Here is a 20,666-nt window from a genome sequence, read left to right as displayed (position 1 = left end):
AAATTTTAGAGAGATAAATAAATAAATTTAAAAAAAAAAAATTAGTGAAAGAAAAGTTAAGGAAAAAAGAGAAAAATTTTAGAGAAAAAAAAAGTAAAGTTGGGAGGAAAAGATATGTTTAATAAAATAAAAAAGAAATTAGAAAGAAAGAGAAAAATTACGGTGGAAAAAAAATTTAGAGATAAAAATAAAATTCAAAATATACTTTTTAGAAAAAGTAAATAAATATAGAGAGAAATAAAAGTTAAAATTAAACCTGGAAAGAATATAAAATTTTTAGAGGAAAAATAGACTAGGGAGAGAGAAAAGTTGTAAAAGACAAAAGTTTAGAGAGAAAAAAGTTTGGAAAAATGTTAAATTTTTGGAGAGAGAAATGAAAATGATCTGTTAAAATAAAAAATAAAAATAAAATTATATAGAGATGACAAATTTGAAGAGAGACCGATAATAATAAATATTCAAATTATAAAAATTTTAGAGAGATAAAATAAATTTTGTTGAGAGAAATTTAGGATGGAAAAAAATTTAGAATGAGAAAAGAATTTTTTTAGAGATAAATATGAGAAAGAAAAAAAAAGTTGAGTATTAGAAGAAAAAATTAAATTTGAAAAACAAAAAACTGAAAATTGAATGTGCTATCGAACAATTTAAAAAAAACAAAAATAAAAAATAGAAAACGAAATGGTTATCTATTTCGTTTTATTTTTATCTTTTTTTTTAATCATATTTTTAACATGAAACTTCTATCTTAAAATTGTATAGTCATAAATTTATATTAAATTATTTTGTTTGTGTCTAAAATTTAAAAACTTGGCAAACATGAATCAATTCAAACTTTTTAAGAGTACAAGCACCAAAACAGACACTTTGAAAGTACAATATTAAAAAAAAAAAAAATTTAAAAGTAGAACAACAAAATATATGTTTTAAAAGTACAAAGACAAAAATGAACCAAAACTGAAAGTCTATTATTTGAGTTGAAAAAAAATGAGTCATCGAACGGGAATTTTTCAGCCACATTAAGCATGTGTGTGCGTGGTTAAATTTCTTCCATGGATTTACTACCAATCACATTAAACATGTTTGTGCGTGGTTAAATTTTTTCCATGGATTTACTATCAATGTCATGTCGAGGATACAATATCTTAGATTCGAAGGAATCAAAAATCATTTTCATCAACTTCATATTCAAATCATCATTCAATTATTTGATTCTAATGACAAACTAAGTCAAGTTGGTTACCTATATTTTTCCTTCTTAAACTTTTGCCATGCTTTTTCTAGTGAAAATTGTTGCATCAAATAATATGACTTTCAAGTTGGATAGTACCAAATGACAAGTGACGTGTCAAAGCGAGTATAGCTCATCGATAATTGGTATGCAATGACATAGTACACCCTAATAATAGGACCATACTACTCACGAAAATGAAATTCAACTCAAAATAGAGAAAATTAGAAATAAAAGAGAGTTCGAATGTCATACTCACCTCTCGAAAGGCCATGTGCACATCCTTGCTTCCCATTCATGACTTAAAAGTCGTCTAGAAGAATTTATTTGTACTAAAAAAAACTTGAAAGTGAGTTAGTAATACCTTAACCATATTTATGTTAAAGGTTTGACTTACTATTTTTATTTTAGTCTCTAAAGTTTTTAATTAATCTTGGTCTCTAAAATTTAATTCATTTGGTAACCACTCAACCCAACCAATCTCATGTTTAGTTTTTAGGTAAGAGGGACTAATTTCATAAATAATGTAATTTAAAAAATAAATTAAAAAAAATATAAATAAAATAATATAAATTTGAAGGGTATGTTAAAAAACTATTGACTTATGGTCAAAGTCAAAATTTGTGGGCAATGTACTCGAGTTACACGTGTCCGCTTGAATTTGATGTGGTAGGTGAAGACTAATTGGAAATTATAAATCGTGTACGTTGTACGCGATTTGAGGGAAACCATATTATACACGATTTACCTTGAAAACATGTACATCGTACGCGAATTCTCTCAAATAGTGTACAATGTACACGTTTTCCAAGTAAATTGTGTACATTGTACACTATTTGAGAGAACTCGCGTACGATGTACATGTTTTCAAGGTAATATATACGAGTTTTCTCTGTACACGTTTTCACCAATAGTGGTTATCTATTGTAGTCAAGTGGGAATCTTATTCATCAAAATAAGTATAACTTAGCAGTAATTAACATATATCTCAAATTAAGAGATTGTGAGTAGATCCCTCACCCATACATATTTTTACTTTTACTTTGTGCAATTATATGAGTAGTTAGTTTATGTCTTGCATAATTTTTTTTTTTTATATAAGGAAAAAAATGCTGAAATAAAGTTGAAGTGTACTATGATGTTGGAGTGGTAATTTCGAAGTACTATTAGTAGTTAAATTAAAATTGATTTGGTTGTTATGTGTGTCAAGAACACTCCAAAGTGTTCTCATCATTAAAGCAAATCCACTTATCCAATTTAAATCAAATAAAAATAATTCAAGAGTTCAAATTTTTAATCATGGAGTTGGCTTTTAGCAAATGTTGTTACTCATCTCATGGTATGGTTTCTCCAATGATTTCAAATATCCATTTTAGAGATCACATTATTATATTTATTTAGAGATCGCATTATTATATTTATTTTAATTGTGAGCTTAAGCATTCCTCAGTTGCATGATTCATTATCATTATTATTTTTACTCTCACAAAAAATATTGTTATTCAAACTAGTTATACAACCAAAGTGAATGTTTTTTTTTTCTATTTTTGGTTTAGTAAATTGTGACTAAGATAATTACTTAAATTTGTAAGATGGTTTGAGTCTCCATCTTCGTAATAGTAATATTCTACTCTTAAAAAGAATCAACCTTGTGAAATAAAATATGAAAAAAGAAAGCTAACTAAAATTATACCGTAAACCGGTCAAAAAATCGAAAAATGTTTTCCAACTTCTAATTCTAGCGAACTAGTGGACAATTCCAAAAGAACTGTAAGAAAATTAAATGATACAATAAATAATTACTAACAAAAAAATTTTTAATACGGCGAAATACCATACTCTCTTTCTCATTACTTGTCACATGAATATTGTATTAAAAATAAGGTGAGATCTATTTTTTCTATTTATTGTATAAACAAAAAAGAACATCCTATTAGAACATAGCTTAATTGATCAAAATATCAAACTATGAGATCCGGAGTTTGAATGTCCACATAAATTTTCGAGGTACGTGAAGGTTTGATTTCATTGGTCCAGCGTGGCAACTTGGTAAAGCTTTCTGCCACAAGTGGGACCCAGAAAGATCACAGACAGGTAAACGTATCTTTGTCAACAGTGTCCGGTGATGAAGCATTTGTCATCTTCCTTCTCAAACTCTTCTGCTGATTGCAAAATGCTCAAACCATCCAACTTTTGGCTCACACCAAATCCAACTTTCTTGTCTAAAGCTTGCTCCTCATCTATTGACTCATTTTAAAACATTTTGAGTGTCGATCGTGTAATCAGTTATGTTGATTTCATTAACTAGTTTGTACCTTATCTTATATTATATTATTAGTGTTCATGTGTTTTGATCTAGTCCAATTGTTCGAGTTGTAAATTTATTCAACCAAAATACCACTTAATAAACAATTTAACCAAACTCAACCCAACTACGAAAGATTTGAATTAGGTGGGTTGTTCGAGTCATTCGGATCACTTATTCAAAGTTATATAACAAAAATAGTAAATGATAATATTTTAAACGTTTATTTAAATATTGTTGACTCCGGATCCAGATCTATAAGTTGATGTTTATTTATATATATGATGAGAAAATACACTCTAAAAACCTAAAAAATTATTTTTAAAAACCATTGTAGAATGAATAGTCCATAAAGAATTATTAAAAGAAATAACATTAAAATAAATATAACTATATATAATTTTTGTGGCGTGTAAAATAAATAATTTTAAAATTAGTAATAACTTGATTCGGTTCGATTCAACTCAAACTTATTTTAAGTTAACCATTAAACTAACTCAACTTATAGAATTTTCATTTATTTGAACATTCCAAATAAGTTTTTAACTCAACCCAAACCATTAGGATTAGATTGGATTGATCGATTTTTTCGGGTCTATCGAATTTTTTTAACACCCCTATTTTGTATAGACTGCTATTTTATAAAGCTTTAAAATTTTAACCCAATAATTTCATCCAACATTTTAAAGCATAACTGGAGAAACTTTTTTTTTTTTTTTTTATTGTTCGACGCAACTTAATCAGGACGTTTTAAAATGGAAAATATTGAATATATGTTACATGTGTTAAGATTATATAAAAGAATGAGTTGCAAATATTTTAATTTATGTAACTTATGTTTTGTCTGCACATTTTTATTAATTTAACGATAAACACAATGAGGCCTGAATCCATGTTATTTGAATTTAGAGTTATATAATCTATGGAAATGACAAATCTACAGTATCAAATAAATTATTATAAATATAAAACTCAAAACTTAATTACTATACAAACTGAATTCATAAAAATAAAAAGATTGACCAACTCTGTTATCTCATCGTACCGTTGAGAAACATATTTACATGGCTAAAATATAATAGCCTTTTTCTTAAATCAGTGAATTTCTATAAACATTTTGTTTTCAATTACATATTTTTGAAAAGGAAACATATAAACGCCATCTTTATTTAGGTTAATTAAAAAAAATTTCAAAATCCAAGCCAAATTATAAAAACTTGAATCATGTTTGATAACCATTTCAATTTTAATTTTGTCTTTTAAAATTATTCTTGTTTTTGTTTGCTCACAATTTCTTTGGTTTATTTTCACTTTTTTTTTTTAAACACACTTGAAAGTTTTTTAAAACTACTTTTTTTTTTCAAAATTGACTTAGATTTTGAAAATATTTTTAAAATATAGAAAGCAAAACAAATAAATACATAGGTGAAAGTAGTATTTACGATCTTAATTTTCAAAACAAAAATAAAAAATAAAATGGTCATCAAATCAACTCTTAAAAAAAAGTATTTTTTGTATTTAAAATTTGACTAAGAGTTCAAAAGTTTTTTTTTAAGTGAAAAATATACCAATGAAATTACGAGAAACAAACATAAGTTTTAAAACCTAAAAGAAAATTTGTAATCAAACGAGAACTAAATAAATCAACTTAAAACAAATCACAAGAAAAGATGTTTAATGTTTCCTTCACAAGAGCATTTATTCCACAATGTCTATCCAAGAAGTATTTCATAGCGAAAGGTGGGAGCATCTAATTAGAACTTAAAACTTAAAAGGTCTCTTTGGAAGTCAATTTTCAAAATTAATATAAATAAATAAAAGTAGAAAACAATTTCATTTACTGCTCATATATAATCCTTAACTATTTTTTGTCCTCAAACTTCTTCCCATTGGCAAGGGTACACGGTCCTGTGTAACACCTACTTAGAGGATGTATGTTTGAACCTTTAAGTGAGCTTAATAATAAAACTCTTGATGTCTCTCAGGTCTGAGTCGGACACATGAACTCTTAAAAAGGAGAGCAAAGCTTCGATTAGGAAAAAAAAAAAAAAAAACTATTCCAGTACCTGTACACTACAAGCCCCAGTTGCCCCAGTTGCCCCAGCAGAAACTGCTTCCTTAAAAGTACTTCACTCAGCAGCCAAAAGCCTGAAACATAATAATTATGGACCTTAGAGCTTAATTGCTAAACTTGTACCTGTTCTGATTCTCCAGCTAAGCTAGCTCTAAATAGACAGCATACTCTCCAATGAGCGCCATGTCACGAAACTACTGGCTTCGGCTCTGCACATGGTTTAGTTACATTTCAAAACTATATTACTGGCAGAGATTTGTGAAGTTGACTGAATGAGAATGGAGTAAAAACCAATTCCGTAACTCGACCAAACATATATACGCGTTAAAGATTGTAACACGACTCACCATCCACTTTACGGTATATTCGGTCAGAATTTACTTCCATCGCCACCCTGGAACTTAATTTGCTTGCCAGTCTCTTTTCCTTTGAAGAACTCAAAGAACCTTCTACTGTTCACCAGGAAAATGGACATTCAGAATATAGTGAAGATAGAAGATTGCACTCACCCAACAAGAACTCGATTAGAGACGACAGTCAATGCAAAAGTATCATACACGTGAACCTCCAACATACCTATTAGTGCTTCTGAGCTTTAAAAATAGGTTTAATTACTAATTTTGGTCTTTGAACTTTCGTACTCATTACTAAATTGTCCAACATTTTATTTTTATCTTTATCTTTCGACTTTAAAATGTTCTATTCTGGTTCTCAACTTTGCATAAAAACTTATCTTAGCCCTACTCATTATTAATTTTTCATTATTCAATTAATTGAACCCAAATCCATTTGAAAATTCAATATTTAACTACTACATGTGACTTCAAATGTTTGCCTATATCATAATCTATTAAACAGGTAAATAAAGATAATGTGACAGTTTAGAAATTAATCAGAGTTATATTATTATAATATACATGTTCTCTTCAGGGTTGGATTCCTAATCCAATCATCACAATTTCATTTCATTAATTAATGAAATTATTACATTCCATATGACGAAAAAGAAATGAAAAGAAAGGGCAATATTTTCATACCTTGCCATTCCCATACTTCTTTTCCTTCACCCTTGACCAGTCTTGGGTAGCGATCTATTCGTGAGTCTTCCTGAACCAATTCCTCTACCTAAAAGAGAAATCAGAGAAACCATGGAAACATATAATAAATTAATGTCAAACTTTACTCAAATAGACGAACTTATAAAATTTACAAGAAACAAAACAGTCTCGTTGAACTTGCGTGTGGCCAAAAACAAAAAGTACAAGGGAAAGCATCAGGGAGAACATCAAGTTAAGTGATTGCAAATTGGCATATGGAGAGGACAAACAGACTATATGATCTCTTCCTTGATGGAGTTTATTAACACTTAATAAGGTAGCATCTTGGGCAATTACTTGGACTAGTTGGATTCCAAATTTTAGCCATGGCTAGAGTCATAGAAAGATTCATTCATCAAAAATTCAGAATCCATTCCTCTTCCTCATATATGGCATCTGAAGTTGAAAAAAGAAAAATGAAATTATTTCTAACTTTTTAGGCAGGTTTCAATGGATTTGAATGTCCCAAGTAGTATGGCAAACTCTGTTACCAAATATTAAGAACTCCAACCACCAACCAGACTGTTACTTCAGAAAAAATTTTATATTAAAAAATCACGCAATACTAAAATAGATGAAGAAATAATTAATAGCTTGATAGCTCCTAAGGATCCAAGATCAATTGTTCTTCACATTTGGTATAAGATAAATTTATTCTAAATGTAATGAAATAACACATAATGAGAAAGTCCAGGAGGGACATCATACCTTCCTCCATAACAAAGGATCCTTCCTCTCTCGTGGCAAAAGAAGATGGTCGCGTAACCTGGATGCAACAACCCATGATTCACATTGACCACTTATTCTCTTTGACATCAAAGCATTTTCCTCAAGTATTTCGCAGACCTGTGAGGAAGACAGAGAGTTCAGCGCTAGAATGAAAAATCTAGTGGAACCAATTAGTCGCTGGAAAAAGTCTTACACTTCTATTTTCTTGATACTAGAGGACAATCTAAATATATACAAATTTAATCACACAACCCACTGACAATGCATGATGAGACTTGAGAGGACATGATTCAGCTTAATTTAAGAACCAGAACCAACCTCACGACTAAGCAAATCATGAAAAGAAAAAGAACTATTCAAAAAATAAAATTGAAAAAGCCACGGCCTTATACCTGGTTGTACAGATTTTCAGCTCTATTTGTTAGATGTTGTCTCCGGTAAAGTTTCCATAGTAACCAAGTGCATCCCACAAGCTGTACATCTCAATATCATCAACTAGCTTCAACATATTGCAACTAAAACCTAATGAGTTCAAAGCTCCCTTGTAGAGTAGAATACCAGTAAGAAAACTGGCAAAACAACAAAAGCATGCTTCAAAACCCAATGATGAATACGGCAAGTAAATGGCTTGTAACTTTCAGCCAGCAGATCTGGACATTTCAATTCCTCGATCCTAAACAAGAAGGAATCAAATAAATTCAATCAGCACATATTCAATCAAATGATACATTGTTTCCACTAAACTTCAGGCTTTATACAAATATTGAATGGCATACCCAAGAGAATTTTGCTGTGTCTGAAATAACCCAATAATAGTTTCCAATGCCTTTCTCTTCGCATACATAAAAGTGGTGTTGTCAGAGCCAATGTTTTCCACCAGTGCTTGACCATCTAAATCATCCCATATATCATCCTCTTTAACCTGATAATGAATTCAAATTGAAACTACGTATGCTAACAACAAAAATACTTGGTCCATCCAAATCAAACGTGCAGCTAAATTTGCCTGATTAAATTTAACACTTAATAAGAAAGAAGTCTTTCATTAAGAGAAATAGAAGTGCCACACAAAAAGAAGGGCAAAGGCTTGAGAGCTATCGGAGAGGGAAATAAACATAAAAGAGAAAATTTTTATAGGGACATCAAGATAACAAACCCAGACTGTCCCAACTCCATCGCACATGAACTTGGCATTTGCTTCACAGAGGTGAGATTCTAGCCATTCTGACTGAAACAATGTTACGAACAAGTGTGAAGTTATGACAGAGAAAAAGAGAGAAAAATAGAACAACAGTTACCAGGGAAAAAATCTCATTACATACAAGTTTCTTAACTGCTTCATTGATTACTCCATCTTCTATGCATAACCTTCCGTGCTTTCTATAACCACGAACACATTCCAACTCACCTCCACGGCATTCTCCATGACTTGGACAAGGCTTGCAAGCATCTGAAATAAGATACTTTTTGAGGAGAAATATGGAACTACCAGACAAAAACCAAAACAATGAACATCAACAGATTGATTCGTATTAAATTAACAAAATTGGCTGTACATTCAACTTGGAGAATGTATAAGAATAAACGGAATATTATAAGAAGAAAATTTTAGGGTAAAATGAAATAGAAAGGCTGCTAAGTTTTTACAGAAAAACAGAAGATGCCATGTGAACAAAGAGGATAAAAAAAAAATACATTTTACGTTTACTTCATCTCTAGACAAAGTTTACAAAATATCCAAAGAGCAAGTTGACAATTGAAATAAAACAAATATACGTTTCCAAGTCGAGAAACCATTTAAGAAATTGAAAATTTTAAAGTTACTTCCTCATTCAATGATCACGTAGGTATTTTCCTGATGAGAAAATAAACAAGCACACAGTTGGTATTGAAGTTCTATAACTAACTGTACAGCACAATATGATAGATCAAAAGTTAATTTTAAATATTCCACAGACAATTAAACACCGGATTAATCAAGGTGCGATTCTCAGCACTCTAAAATGGCTAAAAAATTGACATGATTAGATCAAGCACTGGCACTCGGGTTCTACTGCCGCCCACGTCAGTTTCCTCTGGCTCCACATTCTACTTCTACCATAACAAAGCGTACTAGCTCGTGGCGCCATTATACTCAAAAGTGAAAACATCATTTCATGTGACCAGAATTCTTGTTGGCATAGAAAAACTAAATGCAATGAGAAAAAGTGACCTAAAATATGCATCCAAATCGTAAAGAAACAAAATATCACATCACACAGAAAAAACATATGCTAGAAAACCAACAAAAACTAGAAATGACCAACCAACACAAACCCGTTTACATGTAGAACATCCAAAAAAGAGCTTGCAGCGCGTTCACCAACATCATTTTCAGTTTCCTCATCTTCGCTTTTCTTAAAACACCAAATACACGAGGAAGGTAACAATGCCATTACTTACCAGAAAGCAAGTCCAAGGAATCGGCGTCAGTGTCGCAGAAAGGCTCCGGGCGGCGACTCGCGAGTCTAGATACGAAGAAGTTACAGCTCAGAAAAACCAAGCAGGCGATGAAAAGTACAGTAATTAGCCTAATGAGATCGTTCTCGGAGGGAAAGAAATCGCGAGGCGGTTGCTTGAGAGACTTCAGCAACACTGTAGAAGATGAAGCAGAAGAATCGCCTTTAGAACCGGCATCGGAGTCCGGATTTGGCTTGAGTTTCTTTCGCCTCTTCGGAGTTGAAGACATCGATCAACGCTGTTCTTCAATCTTCTTCACGTCCTGCCTCCTCTCGAGTTTCTTTCCTTTGCCTCTTTTCTTTCTTTAATTTTTCTTTCTTTCTTTTCTTTCTTTAATTTTTCTTTCTTTTTTGGATAAGTGGGCTTCGTTAAAATGACCTCCAATTGAATTTTGTTGTTCTCATTGACCAAATTACCCTTCGCTCCAGTTCACCCATATAACCCATAAATTTATATTTTTAGTTAAATATAGATTTCTTAATAATTGAACTCTTTATATATATATATATATATATATATTTTTTTTTTTTTTTGGTTAAACTCTAGGCTCTAAATTTAGTTTTATTATTTAACCCACTCTAAAATCTACCTTGTTTTCTACATTTTTAACTCCAATCGAAACTCTAATATATAGGTAGTTAAGTTTAATTAAAAATTACAACCTCGTCCTAAAGTAAGCATAGCTCGATGCTAATTTACATATATCTCCAACCAAGAGATTGTGAGTTCGTTCCTCCACCCTTATAAGTTGTACTAAAAAAATCATAATCTCATTACTTACCACATAACCACAAATTGTGGATCAAATTAAATTTTAAAATTATAGAAATCAAACGCGGATTTGATATATATATATATATATATATATATATATATATTTTCTACTTTTAACTAATTTGTATATATTTCCAATCTAACTGTGAGATCGATCTCCACCTCCACTTATTGTACTAAAAAAATTAAAACAGTCTTATTCATTTTTTGTTTTTCTATTTATTTTTTAAAAGCATTTGAAAAATCTAACTTAGAAAATTTTAAAACACCACTAATAATTTACAAAACTTTTTTTTCATGAAATTTGACTAAAAACTTAAATTTATTTTTCTCAAAACATAAAAATAAAAAACATAAATTTAAAAACAAAAGAGTTAACGGATTATTCGTAGCTAACTAAAAGCGAAAATGAATATCACTATCTCCGAAAGTATGAATTCGAATTCTTGCCCGAAGCCAAGTGGTAGTAAAAATCCGTAACCAAATTAGAAGTTAGGAAAGTGTAATTTAACTTACCACGGTAAAAAGATATTAGCAAAAGTTATATGATCCTCAATCCTCATCCAACGGAACGGACCGACCCACAAAGGGTAGCAGTTGAAGTTGAAACTTTTTTCCAAATGGAATTTTCCCAGCGAGGGATACGCTTACGCTTGAAGTAAGCAGATCAATGGAAGGGCGCACCTGAATTCTCCGATTATTTTCACTCCACCTCTTCCCAAACGGCCGGTGAGCTCGCCGTATCCTGTTCTCCGCCATGCTTTTCTCAGGTTTTCTATGTCTTCCGCTCCAATTCCATCGTCTCACTCTATGTTCGTCGCAGATTCCGGACCAGTTTGAAATACTTGTTCCTAGTAATCGTTTTCAGAGCCTTTCGATTTCGTTGGAGACGAAGTGGTTAATTTCGTCGCTGTCTGCTCTTTTTGACGGAAAGTAGGTATTCTCCATTTTCTGCCTTTGTTCCTGTTTGCGTCAATGGCGAATGTTCTTCTGATTCTGAATCGAGATATTAATGAAGTAGAGCTGAAATCATGTGAAATTGGGAAAACCTTAGGAATTTAGTTCGGAATTCGTTTTACTTTCGAGTTCATTCGAGAGTCTGATCTCAATTGGAAACAAATTTGCATTCATATATTTTGAATTCTTGATTTGTTTTTCACTTTCTAAGCCTGTTTGAGATGGGAAAACACCGAAAGGATTAGAAAATAACTTGCAAACTACTATTTATCTAGCTTTGGAAAAGACGCAACTTCTAAAATTGAAAGAATGTGATTTCTGGATAAAACTGAATAAAATTACGAGCACAGAGAATGAAAAACTACTTCAATAGTCTTTGCATCACGGATTTGCAAGTCTACCATTTTATCATCCACTCAAATTATCCATTCACCATACCAGCACCTCTTGCCTTACTTTCGATCCTTAATCTTGGAAATGTGTATTTCAGCTGTTTTCCTTAATGAAGTGAGGAGAGCTACCTGATGGCAGACCTGGGATACTGCTGGCACATGAGCAAACTTGTAACACTAGGAGTCTTGGTTTCTGGAGGGATTGTATTGCAGTTTTTGGTTAGTAGAATCTTTCTTTGACCTGGACTACGAGTTTTCTTGTGATTTCTGGAGGGATTGTATACTCCTACGAGTTTTTTTTGTCAACAAAATGTGGTAGGGTTAAGCAGTTGGTCCGTGATTAGTCGAGGTACACGCAAGCTGATTCGGACACGCGAATAAAAAAGAATCTTAGACAAATATTTGCTCAATATTTTCACCATTTTGATATTGTAAATTTTTCACAGGGGCTTTAGTTATTTAGTTATGTAGGATCCTTTACTAATTCTTCTCCAGATTTCTGAATTCTTCATTTTTGTGTAATGACAGGCATGTGTTTTGTACAGTAACTGGTGGCCATTGCTTAGTGGTAAGACTGAAAAATGTCTGTTATAACCCAATGTGTAATGTCTTTGTAATTTTCTCAGCAGTTGATACCAAATTTGCTTCAGTGGTCATGCCATATTACTGGGAAGATTTTGTAGCAAAACAAAGCCATTCTGGTTTGTGTTAATAGGATATAACATGAGTTGTTTTTGTAAGGAAAGCTGCTTCCTTTCAGTACTTTCTGGAGACAACTGATAACAATCTTCACTCTTGCAAGCAATCAAAGTCAATTCAATTTAGAAAATAACGTTGCTGACCGTAATTTCATTTCATTATTCTTGCAGTGATTATGTACATTCTTCTCCCAATGCCTTTGCTGTTTTTCGCTGGCTCCGATACTTCCTCACTATCTTCTGAATCTGGAGACAGGTTTGTTTCTGATCATCATACTTCATTCTCAATCCCAGACAGATAAAACCCATGCGTAGACTCTATAACACGTTTATTTTTAACGATTAACGAAATAGCTGGGTGAATGCGACTAAATTTTTAACTGGAGCTTCAACGGTTGGAAGCATTGCAATACCTGTAATTTTGAAGCATGCTAATATTATCGGCTGGGGAGCACTTGCACTGGATCTCTCGTCCCTTTTAGTCTTTGTGGTGGCCATTTTGTGTTATCTATGGATGAGTAATGAAGATGACTACAATACACTCTGAGACGTATATCCCTCGAAGTACCCATGTAGAAGAAACCGTTTTTAAAACCCTCAGACACTTCCATAATCAGTTCTACGTACACCAATGTGTTTGAAGTGTGAACTACTTCAACAAGTCAACGTGATCCAACATTCAATGTTCGTCAATGTCTATAATCATCGTCAAGTATTCTTATTGCCTCCATCTCTGCTAGAATTAAAATCATACAGTTCTAATTACCTCCCTTCTGAATTTAAATTTTCCTTCTGCTTTTGTGTAGATCCAACTTTTTGTCTATTCAATAGGATATGTATGTAATGCGAAAGAGGGTGGATAGAGACATGTCGAATGTATTACTATTGGATGCAAGTTCAAATTTGTATGCTCTTAATAACCATTCAATAGAAGTATGAAATTCAGTTTATAGATTTTCATCCAACGGTGTAAAATTGCTAGCTAGCCCCCTCTGATAACTCTAGAGTTTCAGAAAGAGGTAAGATTCGACCTGTTTTCAACTTTCCATAAAGCCCAATTCAAATTTTTGTTATCATCAATTTCGAACCTTTTCGTAAGCTCTCGAAGCTTCGTGTGACGATTCCTTACCCTTCTTTCTTCTGCAATCTTTCTTAGACTAATGGAGTGTTTCTTATCCAAATTAAAAAAGGATGTCAAGAATCAAAATGACTACATTTGTATTTAAAATATCAGATTATTAACAACAAAGTTGGCCCTCACTGAGGATTCTTGTGAGAACAAGATCATTAGATTTGTAGTCAATGTGAACTTACTAAGTCAAGAATTCATTCATCACAAGCAAGATTTGAGTTCCATAGAGAAGAATATTTGAATCTCGTAATCACCATATACCATACTGGAAACCATCAAGAATGTAAAGTTTTTCCTCCTAATACCATCGAATGTTCAGAACTTATATGCTTCGTTACTATTCCAATTCTGAACAATTCTAGTAAACATAATTGGCTCCTAATTCTTAGTTACATTCTCCATCTGATTGATTCTCGTCTTGATTCCTACCAAGTAAACGGGCCTAAATGAAATGCAACAAATTAATGGCTAACATTCTCCTTCTCTTTCTCGAGAAGGGCTTGGTGGGCGAAAAAGCTTGCGGCGATAATCAAAGTTTTTATCTGTTCTCATTTGTCTCAAATGAAAAGTACAGTTTCTTATTAAAAAAAAAATGGCTAACATTGAATGATTCCATAAACTTCTCAATAGTACACCCAAATATCCATGGAGGCATATTCTGGTGGCTAGCCATGGAATCTGTAATTTCAAGTAGAGCTACAACTTGGCTCAAGGAAAGCGAAGCACAAAACAGAGTCAATTAAGACTTAAAGAAATAGAACTCCGTTTCCCCGGATTTACGTCTCCAAAGATGAACAATTTTTTCCCTTTTAAAAGAAAAAATTACGGATTTCAAATTTCACAGATTGCGAGATGCAAATCGTGAATGCAGTCTACGAAGAAGAGAAAACAAACAAGAAAATTCAACGACAATCATATGCAAAAAGAACAAGTCTACTCAAATTCTTTTTAATTCACAGCGTTCGCTCGACTAGAATAAGCGTTTCGGAATTTAATCATAATTTCGCTTACATCTCAAGCATCCTCAGAAGACGACGCGAAAAAGGGGAGCATCGGAGCCGGTCGCAGGCAGAATCTCCCAGCGGCACGGCTCGAGGTCGTCGGAGACGGGGCAGTATCCGGCGAGCGTGACCTTATCGGACGAAGAGGAGACGGAGCCGAACTCGAAGACCGTCACACTGCCCGGTCGGGGGACTTCGACGGCGCCGTTCAGACCGGGGACTTCGGCCGGCTGAGATACATTCTTCAGAGGAGGCTGCGGCTTCGAATTGGACTCCGATGGAGCTGCTTCGCCTTTCCACCATGAGAGAAGGCCCATCGGAAAGTGAGGATTACGCCGGAGGGAGACTGAAAACTGGTTTAGGGTTTTGGAGATGGAATTGATTAAAATGGATAAAGGCTCAGGACGGAGCGTTCTTTTTTATGTCTTTCCGACCGTCTCTCGAACCTTTTATTTATTTTTTTCCCTTTCTTTCTTTCTTTTTGAAATAATCTTTCGAACTTAAATTAAGAAATTTTAGTTCGATTTCAGAAAATGTTATAAAAAAGAAAAAAAGTTCGTAAAAATTATTTACATTAACAAATAATTATTTTAACATTTCTAAATAAATAAAAAATATTAATATTAATATTATATCTATATTAGGTATATATACAGTCACCTCTATATTTTTTTTACAATACGATTTGAATTATCCAGACAATGCATTATATTACGACAGAAAATTTAATAACTTGATACATATTAGAATATTATGTTATAATTTTCTTTTTCTTTTTTGATTCAATTGTTGTGATTGGCTCAAAGATTTACTTTTTTTTTTCTTTTTTGAGTTCAATGTCAGGTGGGAGATTCGAGATTCAATTGAATTTTCGATTTTTAAAAATGTAGATATCCTTACATCTACATATTAAGTTAGAATTCTACCCTAGACTAGATCTAGATGTGCAAATATATACTATACAACTACATATTAATTGCCTTCAAGTTCATAAAGACAGTAAATTTATTTTCCCTTCAAAGAAAAAATAAATTCACATTCATTAGTCATCCCACCCAAAAACAACTAGTAGCCTAAACTAAAGAGAGGAGGGTTCGGTGAGTTAGATATCCAATTTGCTTAATTATCGGAAGGATCACTTACTATTATTATATCAAAATTTCTTTTCCAATTTAATACTCAGTATTATCTTTTATTTTTTAAAATATATTTCTTCCACTTAGAGATGATTAGAGATGATGCAAAAATTCAATACTCTTTTAATGTAGTATTTCATATCCCAATAGAACCAAGGTTTTAAAGGTTGAAGTCTAAATTTTATGAAAATTTCAATGGAAATATCAATAAAATGTAAATACAATTGAAGGGACCAAAATAATTACTTTTTAAAAATATACGAATCAAAGGGCCAATATTTAAGCCAAAATAATGTCATTCATTTCTGGGTCATTTTCACCAACGTTGAGGAAGAACTCATGATCTTTAACCTGTTTATGGCTTTATCCAAAACATATCAAATATTTCTAGGCCCGGCCCCAAGAACTATGGCAAAAATCTATGCTTTAATCCTATTACAGCCCCCCCAAGAAGAGCGACTCAAAGAGAGTAGGAAGTAAATTATTAACCGAGGAGTTGAGAATTCCTAAGATTAAGTCTTATGCATTTCATTTGTCTATGAAAACTCAGTCCCTAGACCAAAAAGTTTAAAAAAATATATAAATAGATAAAAAAGGATGAGGTGAATTCAATAACAAAGAATTGTTAATGGACTTCCCTTGTCATGGAGTCTGAGAATGGTCCAAGATCATGTGAATTTGTTGATACGAGACATTCTCTGCTCGATTTGGTGGGTCGTGTGGCCATTTGGGGGATTGGGAAGCCGATTTCTACGTTAACTATGAACTCATATCAAGAATTTCTGGTTTGGCCAATGGAAAGTGATGGAAACTGCAAACAGATTGATACCAAAGACAGGGCAGACCTGGACGTACAAAGCTCTAAAAACCTTAAAACACGGAGGTTTTCGAGTCCTGAGATATATAACTTTAAGCAGACTAGTACTATAGAAGTGGAACCTCAAAACAAAGTCTTGAAGATTGACAAACTTTTATGACAGGTCAAAAGAAACCTCAATCAGACAGTATATTTCAGTTCTATCAAGTCTAATTTACACCATTCACTACTTTGTGGTGTCATAAATTGTCTCCTTAACAATCACAAACATTTCCAGCTATGTGAAAGGGAAAGAGTTCACAGTTTGCTCAGTAAGAATCAGATATTGTGATCTAAACTCCAAAATTTCATCTCTTGTACTCAGACTTGCAAAATTTTACCAGCTAACTCATCCATACAGTAAAATCCCAAATTCATCCTTGTTAACCTTATGGTTGCAACCAAATTGGAGCATGAAACTAAAAATTAATGCTATTCTTTTTAACTATTACATGAGATCAAAAATTTACTTTGTATTCATGGAGGTGTAAGCCTCTTATAATCCAAAGAAGGCTTGAACCTAGAAATTTGAGCCTCTACCCAAGGAAGACAAAAAAAATTTAAGTCTTGCCCCGAGGCACGAGTCTAAAATTCTTTTTCTAAACATTGTATATTGATCGAATCAAACAAGTGAGGGGCGGCCAATCTGAACATACCACAGTGGTTAAGGTTATCTCTACCTAGTAACTTTAAATTCCTACCCCATATTAGTTTCAAATCTCTTCCACATATTTGATGTAATATTCTAAGCAAAAGAAACTAGTGAAGCCGATAATTCATTACATGAAAATGCTTATAGATCTATCCAATCAACCAGTGAAGGAATGAAATGGTAACTTGTAAACTTGATATGACGAATTAAATGTGTATCAGGGGAAAAAATGATGATCTACTGAGAGGCAAAATTAGATGATTCAAGATTTTCTGTTACCTGTTTGACACAGCAGTTCAAGAAATTGATCTCTACTAAACCCCATTTCTGTTTCCTCAAATGTCATTGGCAGCTTTGGAATTGCGAAAATCTCTTTTCAAATCTCCAACTCTTTTTATGCAAGCTGCCTTCGTTTTCCCAGGAAGAGCAGCCGCAATCTTCTCCCACCTCATCGGAGCTTCCTTCGGAAACGCCTTCAAAGCATTGAGCAACGCAATGTCTTCCACAGAATTCCATCCGTCCGCCGTTCCACCGCCGCCGACCCGTTCTTCATCAACGTTTTCAATTCTCTTATCCACCGGCTTCCTCTTCTTCAGAAATTGTGCATACGAATCCTCATCACCTAATTTCTTCTCTCCCATTTCCTTCGCCATCTTAATCACACTCTCCAGTTTATGCCTTCCGCCAAACGCCTCCGCAATAATCTCCCACCGCCGCGGCTTCCCCACGGGATGCTTCGCCAATTGCTTCTTTAAAAACCCTAATTCCCCCTCGTCCCACTCCGCCTCCTCGATCGCAAAACCGACTCCATTGTTATTACTTCCAAAAGCTCCATTCCTGTTTTCCTCCTTCAAAGACGCATCAGTTCTTCCAGCGACTTCGACTGCAGCAACGGCGACTTCCTCGGATCTACGTGGTTTTGAGCGCTTCTGAACGGCTCTTTTCTTCGGATCGTCCTCCACTTCGGGTTCCTCGCTAGGAATTTCGACAATCGGACCTCTGCCGACTCGGATATCGCCGCCGGTGATGGAAATGGGGGCGAAGGGGCCGATAAGAAGCGAGAGAGAAATCCAGATGAGGAGGGATCTGAATGGCTCGTATTGGACAAACAAAATTGAGAGAACAAGAAAAATGGAAGATATTAAGACGGAAATTGAGACAAAGATCTTGCTGGATTCTGGTTCGTTTCGGAGCTCAGTCGCCGAAGATGGATTGGCGCGAGAGTGAAACAGGAACCTGGGCTTCGCGTCTTCGTCCAGAAACTCCATTTTCGGTTCAGAGCTAGAAACTAAAAAGTTTGACCATAGAGTTTATATACGTCTGCGCTGATACAAACGACGTCGTTTCATTGATTAGAGAGACGAAGAAGTTAACTTTTTTTTTCCTTTTTATACTCTTCCTTCTTCTTCCACTTTTTTATTATTGGTTTTTATTTTCCTCTAATATCACATTAGAAACTAGAAATACAGAGGAGTGGAACCTATTATTTCTTTGTTTGTAGTATAATCGGAAATAGGTATCTTAATCACTTAGAACGATATTTTAGTTGGCTAACATAACATATATTTAAATTGACAAGACAATTAAGTTGTTGGTTAAATTACTTATTAGACAAATTGTACCACCACTCAACTTTTATATGTATATATTTAGTATATTACGTGGGAATGAGAGATCGAACTGTATATATATTTAATATATTATGTGGGGATGAGAGATCGAACTCACAGCCTCTTGGTTGGAGATGTATATTAATTACTGTTGACCTTTACTTGCTTTGGTAACTCACAAAAATATTAAAGGTAACAAAATAAATTTTCAGATTTTTTGTAGTTGCAGAAATTAGACACATTATTAATTAGTTTCTAATGTTTGTCATGATTTTTCGACCTATGAAAAAAACTGCTTGATGAATTAATTAGTCGAGTTATGTTTATATATTTATATAGCAAAGTTAAAGTTTAAATTGCCTTTATGAAGCATAGAAATAAGTTAAATAACACAGTAAAGAAAAACAATTATTGTCCTAAACTATGAAACAAAGTACAGATTAGGCTTCATATCAACTAGATTCCTCACTAATGAAACTAAAACCGAGTACTATCACATTGAAAGACATCTCTAAGAATTGGGAGGGAAATCAGAGGGAGAAATTTGAGATGTAGCTTTTATTTGAGGCATGAAAAAAATAAGATTTAAATACTTCTTGTTTCGTGGTTCATTTTGATCGTCATTCTACTTTCAAAACGTGTATTTTAGTCCTTCTACTTTGAATTTTTTTGAGACTTTTGAAAGTTCGTTTTGGTTCCTGTACTTTAAAAAAAGTTACCGTTTTGATCATTTTATTTTTATTTGTATCTCATTTATTTCGATCAAAAGTTACAATTTTGATCCCTAATTACAATGGTAACTTTTAACGGTATGTAGACTAAAATCAACAAAATTTGAAAATTTAAGGACGAAAATGACCCATGCGAAAATAGTGCTTAAACTAAAAAAGAAAATTGGGCATATATTGTAAATTTACAAATTTTAACAAAAATGCATTTTATGAGATAGAGACTTGAGTGAAGTGGGCTGAAAGCATCATCCTCATAATTCAAAGGGCATTAAACTCCTTGAATCCATAGTTTCTTGCAGATTTGGATTTTATGCCACACCAAAGTCAAAATGTTTACGTCAAAGTTTGTTTTTTTCCCACTTGTATTTTTTAATTTCATTCAAAATTTCTGCTACTTATTTTTACCGGTTTGAACATAATTCAACTAATTAAAAATATGTATTACGATTAAAATATTATGAATTTTAATTCTCACCCCTACTAAAAAAAATTACTTAAATTTTCATTACAAATCATAATGAAGTTTACTCTAATTTAATTCATAAACTTGTTAGATTTAAAGATAACTTAAAATGAAATGAAATAAAGAACTTAAAAACTTAAACATGAGGCACAGCTCTTTAGCTAAAAATAATAACAAATCTAGCCCAAGTTTAAAATATTTATAAATACAAAATAATTTTGAAAAAAAAAAAAAAAGAAAAACTCACCGGTAACCGATATATTTCTACTTCCCACATCTATGGATCCATATATATTAGACACTAATAGATGCACGTCATAAAAAAATCA

At 32.8% G+C, this 20,666-nt stretch overlaps 4 protein-coding genes across 7 annotated transcripts; 1 reads left to right on the top strand and 3 right to left on the bottom strand.

Moving 5' to 3' along the window:
- Positions 1-5,343: 5,343 nt before the first annotated feature.
- On the bottom strand, positions 5,344-10,274 carry LOC111026156 (Man1-Src1p-carboxy-terminal domain protein). 3 transcript variants are annotated; one of them, XM_022304177.2, is made up of 11 exons: positions 9,879-10,274; positions 8,759-8,886; positions 8,593-8,664; positions 8,213-8,358; positions 7,995-8,109; positions 7,829-7,909; positions 7,416-7,553; positions 6,648-6,735; positions 5,958-6,062; positions 5,779-5,819; positions 5,344-5,684 (listed from the first exon to the last, which is right to left on the bottom strand). In XM_022304177.2, the coding sequence occupies exons 1-10, from the start codon at positions 10,162-10,164 to the stop codon at positions 5,797-5,799; spliced, it is 1,182 nt and encodes a 393-aa protein (XP_022159869.1). In that variant the 5' UTR covers positions 10,165-10,274; the 3' UTR covers positions 5,344-5,684; positions 5,779-5,796. The 3 variants fall into 3 exon arrangements, with proteins under 3 accessions (XP_022159869.1, XP_022159870.1, XP_022159868.1); XM_022304178.2 differs by having other exon boundaries at positions 5,344-5,819; positions 5,958-6,059; XM_022304176.2 differs by having other exon boundaries at positions 5,344-5,819; positions 9,879-10,273.
- Positions 10,275-11,271: 997 nt separating this feature from the next.
- On the top strand, positions 11,272-13,716 carry LOC111024101 (Vacuolar protein sorting 55 (VPS55) family protein). Of its 2 annotated transcripts, none has more exons than XM_022301703.2 (6): positions 11,272-11,438; positions 11,533-11,642; positions 12,157-12,277; positions 12,587-12,626; positions 12,928-13,012; positions 13,111-13,716. In XM_022301703.2, exons 3-6 carry the CDS (start codon positions 12,191-12,193, stop codon positions 13,301-13,303), a joined length of 405 nt encoding a protein of 134 aa, XP_022157395.2. In that variant the 5' UTR covers positions 11,272-11,438; positions 11,533-11,642; positions 12,157-12,190; the 3' UTR covers positions 13,304-13,716. The 2 variants fall into 2 exon arrangements, with proteins under 2 accessions (XP_022157395.2, XP_022157399.2); XM_022301707.2 differs by having other exon boundaries at positions 11,533-11,646.
- A 1,089-nt stretch (positions 13,717-14,805) lies between these two features.
- LOC111024112 (allyl alcohol dehydrogenase-like protein) lies at positions 14,806-15,206 on the bottom strand. Its single transcript, XM_022301717.2, has one exon. It carries the CDS (start codon positions 15,204-15,206, stop codon positions 14,913-14,915), a length of 294 nt encoding a protein of 97 aa, XP_022157409.2. The 3' UTR covers positions 14,806-14,912.
- A 2,435-nt stretch (positions 15,207-17,641) lies between these two features.
- Positions 17,642-18,829, bottom strand: MAMYB (Duplicated homeodomain-like superfamily protein). Its single transcript, XM_022301694.2, has one exon. The coding sequence runs from the start codon at positions 18,799-18,801 to the stop codon at positions 17,869-17,871; it is 933 nt and encodes a 310-aa protein (XP_022157386.1). The 5' UTR covers positions 18,802-18,829; the 3' UTR covers positions 17,642-17,868.
- Positions 18,830-20,666: the final 1,837 nt, after the last annotated feature.

This window comes from Momordica charantia, assembly GCF_013281855.1.
Source record: "Momordica charantia cultivar OHB3-1 chromosome 6 unlocalized genomic scaffold, Mcharantia_2.0 BLBB01000006.1, whole genome shotgun sequence".
NCBI lineage: Eukaryota > Viridiplantae > Streptophyta > Magnoliopsida > Cucurbitales > Cucurbitaceae > Momordica > Momordica charantia.
The sequence above is the reverse complement of the archived record's forward strand: the minus strand, read 5'-3'. Positions and strand labels throughout refer to the sequence as shown.